This window comes from Ascaphus truei, chromosome 2 (assembly GCF_040206685.1).
Source record: "Ascaphus truei isolate aAscTru1 chromosome 2, aAscTru1.hap1, whole genome shotgun sequence".
Taxonomy (NCBI): Eukaryota; Metazoa; Chordata; class Amphibia; order Anura; family Ascaphidae; genus Ascaphus; species Ascaphus truei.
The window spans coordinates 8,559,339-8,565,338 of NC_134484.1; the positions used below are offsets into that span (position 1 = coordinate 8,559,339).

General features: G+C 39.7%; 1 protein-coding gene across 2 annotated transcripts in view; it reads left to right on the forward strand.

Moving 5' to 3' along the window:
* The window catches only part of LOC142475500 (fucolectin-6-like), a 406,232-nt gene extending 400,535 nt beyond the window's left edge, over positions 1 to 5,697 (forward strand). For both annotated transcript variants that reach the window (XM_075581357.1, XM_075581354.1), the window contains exon 4: positions 5,343 to 5,697. In XM_075581357.1, coding sequence (XP_075437472.1) covers positions 5,343 to 5,511 — 169 coding nt within the window. In that variant the 3' untranslated portion in view covers positions 5,512 to 5,697. The remainder of the gene's footprint in view (positions 1 to 5,342) is intronic.
* The last annotated feature ends 303 nt before the right edge of the window (positions 5,698 to 6,000 follow it).

The following is a 6,000-nucleotide window of genomic DNA, read 5'->3' on the forward strand; positions in this document are numbered from 1 at the left end:
GCATACAGACAGGCGGTAATAATATGCATACAGGCAGGCGGTAATAACATGCACACAGACAGGCGGTAATAATATGCATACAGACAGGCTGCAGTAATAATATGCATACAGACAGGCTGCAGTAATAATATGCATACAAACAGGCGGTAATAATATGCATACAGACTGGCAGTAATAATATGCATACAGACAGGCGGTAATAATATGCATACAGACAGGCGGTAATAATATGCACACAGACAGGCGGTAATAATATGCACACAGACAGGCGGTAATAATATGCACACAGACAGGCGGTAATAATATGCACACAGACAGGCGGTAATAATATGCACACAGACAGGCGGTAATAATATGCACACAGACAGGCGGTAATAATATGCACACAGACAGGCGGTAATAATATGCACACAGACAGGCGGTAATAATATGCACACAGACAGGCGGTAATAATATGCACACAGACAGGCGGTAATAATATGCACACAGACAGGCGGTAATAATATGCACACAGACAGGCGGTAATAATATGAATACAAACAGGCGGTAATAATATGCATACAGACAGGCTGCAGTAATAATATGCATACAAACAGGCTGCAGTAATAATATGCATACAAACAGGCGGTAATAATATGCATACAGACTGGCGGTAATAATATGCATACAGACAGGCGGTAATAATATGCATACAGGCAGGCGGTAATAATATGCATACAGACAGGCGGTAATAATATGCACACAGACAGGCGGTAATAATATGCACACAGACAGGCGGTAATAATATGCACACAGACAGGCGGTAATAATATGCACACAGACAGGCGGTAATAATATGCACACAGACAGGCGGTAATAATATGCACACAGACAGGCGGTAATAATATGCACACAGGCAGGCGGTAATAATATGCACACAGGCAGGCGGTAATAATATGCACACAGGCAGGCGGTAATAATATGCACACAGGCAGGCGGTAATAATATGCACACAGGCAGGCGGTAATAATATGCACACAGGCAGGCGGTAATAATATGCACAGAGGCAGGCGGTAATAATATGCACACAGACAGGCGGTAATAATATGCACACAGACAGGCGGTAATAATATGCACACAGACAGGCGGTAATAATATGCACACAGACAGGCGGTAATAATATGCACACAGACAGGCGGTAATAATATGCACACAGACAGGCGGTAATAATATGCACACAGACAGGCGGTAATAATATGCACACAGACAGGCGGTAATAATATGCACACAGACAGGCGGTAATAATATCCATACAGACAGGAGGTAATAATATGCATACAGACAGGCTGCAGTAATAATATGCATACAAACAGGCGGTAATAATATGCATACAGACAGGCGGTAATAATATGCATACAGACAGGCAGTAATAATATGCACACAGACAGGCAGTAATAATATGCACACAGACAGGCTGCAGTAATAATATGCATACAGACAGGCAGTAATAATATGCACACAGACAGGGGGTAATAATATGCATACAGACAGGCTGCAGTAATAATATGCATACAGACAGGCAGTAATAATATGTATACAGACAGGCAGTAATAATATGCACACAGAGAGGCGGTAATAATATGCATACAGACAGGCGGTAATAATATGCATACAGACAGGCGGTAATAATATGCATACAGACAGACGGTAATAATATGCATACAGACAGGCGGTAATAATATGCATACAGACAGGCGGTAATAATATCCATACAGACAGGCGGTAATAATATACATACAGACAGGCGGTAATAATATGCATACAGACAGGCTGCAGTAATAATATGCATACAGACAGGCGGTAATAATATACATACAGACAGGCGGTAATAATATGCATACAGACAGGCGGTAATAATATGTATACAGACAGGCAGTAATAATATGCATACAGACAGGCGGTAATAATATGCATACAGACAGGCCGTAATAATATGCATACAGACAGGCAGTAATAATATGCATACAAACAGGCGGTAATAATATGCATACAGACAGGCTGCAGTAATAATATGCATACAGACAGGCGGTAATAATATGCATACAGACAGGCAGTAATAATATGCATACAGACAGGCAGTAATAATATGCATACAAACAGGCGGTAATAATATGCATACAGACAGGCAGTAATAATATGCATACAGACAGGCAGTAATAATATGTATACAGACAGGCAGTAATAATATGCACACAGAGAGGCGGTAATAATATGCATACAGACAGGCGGTAATAATATGCATACAGACAGGCGGTAATAATATGCATACAGACAGACGGTAATAATATGCATACAGACAGGCGGTAATAATATGCATACAGACAGGCGGTAATAATATCCATACAGACAGGCGGTAATAATATACATACAGACAGGCGGTAATAATATGCATACAGACAGGCTGCAGTAATAATATGCATACAGACACGCAGTAATAATATGCATACAGACAGGCGGTAATAATATACATACAGACAGGCGGTAATAATATGCATACAGACAGGCGGTAATAATATGTATACAGACAGGCAGTAATAATATGCATACAGACAGGCGGTAATAATATACATACAGACAGGCTGTAATAATATGCATACAGACAGGCAGTAATAATATGTATACAGACAGGCGGTAATAATATACATACAGACAGGCGGTAATAATATGCATACAGACAGGCGGTAATAATATGTATACAGACAGGCAGTAATAATATGCATACAGACAGGCAGTAATAATATGCATACAGACAGGCAGTAATAATATGCATACAGACAGGCAGTAATAATATGCATACAGACAGGCTGCAGTAATAATATGCATACAGACAGGCTGCTGTAATAATATGCATACAGACAGGCGGTAATAATATGTATACAGACAGGCGGTAATAATATGCATACAGACAGGTGGTAATAATATGCATACAGACAGGCGGTAATAATATGCATACAGACAGACAGTAATAATATGCATACAGACAGGCGGTAATAATATGCATACAGACAGGCTGCAGTAATAATATGCATACAGACAGGAGGTAATAATATGCATACAGACAGGCGGTAATAATATGCATACAGACAGGCGGTAATAATATGCATACAGACAGGCGGTAATAATATGTATACAGACAGGCGGTAATAATATGCATACAGACAGGCGGTAATAATATCCATACAGACAGGCGGTAATAATATGCATACAGACAGGCAGTAATAATATGCATACAGACAGGCGGTAATAATATGCATACAGACAGGCGGTAATAATATGCATACAGACAGGCGGTAATAATATGTATACAGACAGGTGGTAATAATATGCATACAGACAGGAGGTAATAATATGCATACAGACAGGCGGTAATAATATGCATACAGACAGGCGGTAATAATATGCATACAGACAGGCGGTAATAATATGCATACAGACAGGCGGTAATAATATGCATACAGACAGGCGGTAATAATATGCATACAGACAGGCGGTAATAATATGCATACAGACAGGCAGTAATAATATCCATACAGACAGGCGGTAATAATATACATACAGACAGGCCGTAATAATATGCATACAGACAGGCTGTAATAATATGCATACAGACAGGCAGTAATAATATGTATACAGACAGGCGGTAATAATATGCATACAGACAGGCAGTAATAATATGCATACAGACAGGTGGTAATAATATGCACACAGAGAGGCGGTAATAATATGCATAAAGACTGGCAGTAATAATATGCATACAGACAGGCTGCAGTAATAATATGCATACAGACAGGCGGTAATAATATGCATAAAGACTGGCAGTAATAATATGCATACAGACAGGCAGTAATAATATGCATACAGACTGGCAGTAATAATATGCATACAGACAGGCGGTAATAATATGCATACAGACAGGCGGTAATAATATGCATACAGTCTGGCGGTAATAATATGCATACAGACAGGCGGTAATAATATGCATACAGACAGGCTGCAGTAATAATATGCATACAGACTTGCGGTAATAATATGCATACAGACAGGCAGTAATAATATGCATACAGACAGGCAGTAATAATATGCATACAAACAGGCGGTAATAATATGCATACAGACAGGCTGCAGTAATAATATGCATACAGACAGGCGGTAATAATATGCATACAGACAGGCAGTAATAATATGCATACAGACAGGCAGTAATAATATGCATACAAACAGGCGGTAATAATATGCATACAGACAGGCAGTAATAATATGCATACAGACAGGCAGTAATAATATGCATACAAACAGGCGGTAATAATATGCATACAGACTGGCAGTAATAATATGCATACAGACAGGCTGCAGTACTAATATGCATACAGACAGGCAGTAATAATATGCATACAGACAGGCAGTAATAATATGCATACAGGCAGGCTGCAGTAATAATATGCATACAAACAGGCGGTAATAATATGCATACAGACAGGCAGTACTAATATGCATACAGACTGGCTGCAGTAATAATATGCATACAGACAGGCAGTAATAATATGCATACAGACTGGCAGTAATAATATGCATACAGACAGGCAGTACTAATATGCATACAGACAGGCTGCAGTAATAATATGCATACAGACAGGCAGTAATAATATGCATACAGACAGGCAGTAATAATATGCATACAGACTGGCAGTAATAATATGCATACAGACAGGCAGTAATAATATGCATAGAGACAGGCGGCAGCAATAATATGCATACAGACTGGCAGTAATAATATGCATACAGACAGGCGGTAATAATATGCATACAGACTGGCAGTAATAATATGTATACAGACTGGCAGTAATAATATGCATACAGACAGGCGGTAATAATATGCATACAGACAGGCGGTATTGTTATTGGGTGCACTAGAGGACAAATGGAAAGGAATACTGTATCTAAATAATGGTCACTCTTAATATAATTACAATTTTATTGCAGATTAACCTTTTGAACCTCGCTGCGGCCTTTCCCAAGGATTTATCAGCAGCACCTACAGAATTCTTTTGAGACTTATAGTTAAGATCATACAGGTTAAAAGGAAATAGAGAAGGAGAAATGACTAATATAATAAGACATACTGTATACACATAGCAAAGAAAAAACCTGAATGCATATATACATACATACATACATACATACATACAGTACTGTACAAACATATATTTATAGAATTAGTTCAGTTATCTTTCCTTAATATGTCTTAGTAACGCCAAATATTTGTTTCTGTTCTTTACATATCCTGTTCTTTCCTTCTTCCCCAGATGTGGAACCATCAACGACATTTCAAACCCCCAAAATACTCTTTGCTGCAACGGGATGGTGGGTCGTTATGTCAATGTGGTTATTCCTGGACGCGAAGAGTGGCTCACGCTGTGTGAAGTGGAAGTCTATGGGGTGACACCAAGCAAGGAACCTCATGTCTGCTGGTAGCCACTCGGCACATCAATCAGTGCCCTCTGATTCTGCGAAATCATCAAAGGAAAGCAGCAGCAAAAAGCTATAGAGCTGAGGTGGGCAACCCTGTCGCCAATCGCCACACGTGTTAAATTGGCCATGAAAGTGGGGCGAATGTGAGTTTGCAGCTCCCACAGTAAAATAAACTTTTTCCTGATGGTGTGTGCTGGTTTCCGCTTTCTGAATGAGTCAACGAAGTGAACCTGCAGCAGCGGGTGATAGTGCTGAGGTGAGGGACGCAGCAGCAGGTGATAGTGCTGAGGTGAGGGACGCAGCAGCAGGTGATAGTGCTGAGGTGAGTGAGGCAGCCTATTTTGATCTGGTTCAATATTGATTGGCCGGCGAAGCCGGCCAATTCAGTTAAACAGCAATTCTACTTGTTGCCAAGTAGAACAAAGAAAAACCAGTCAAACAAATATATAAGGGAATCAACAAGTGCACTGTAAAAAATGCACTTAAAAAAGA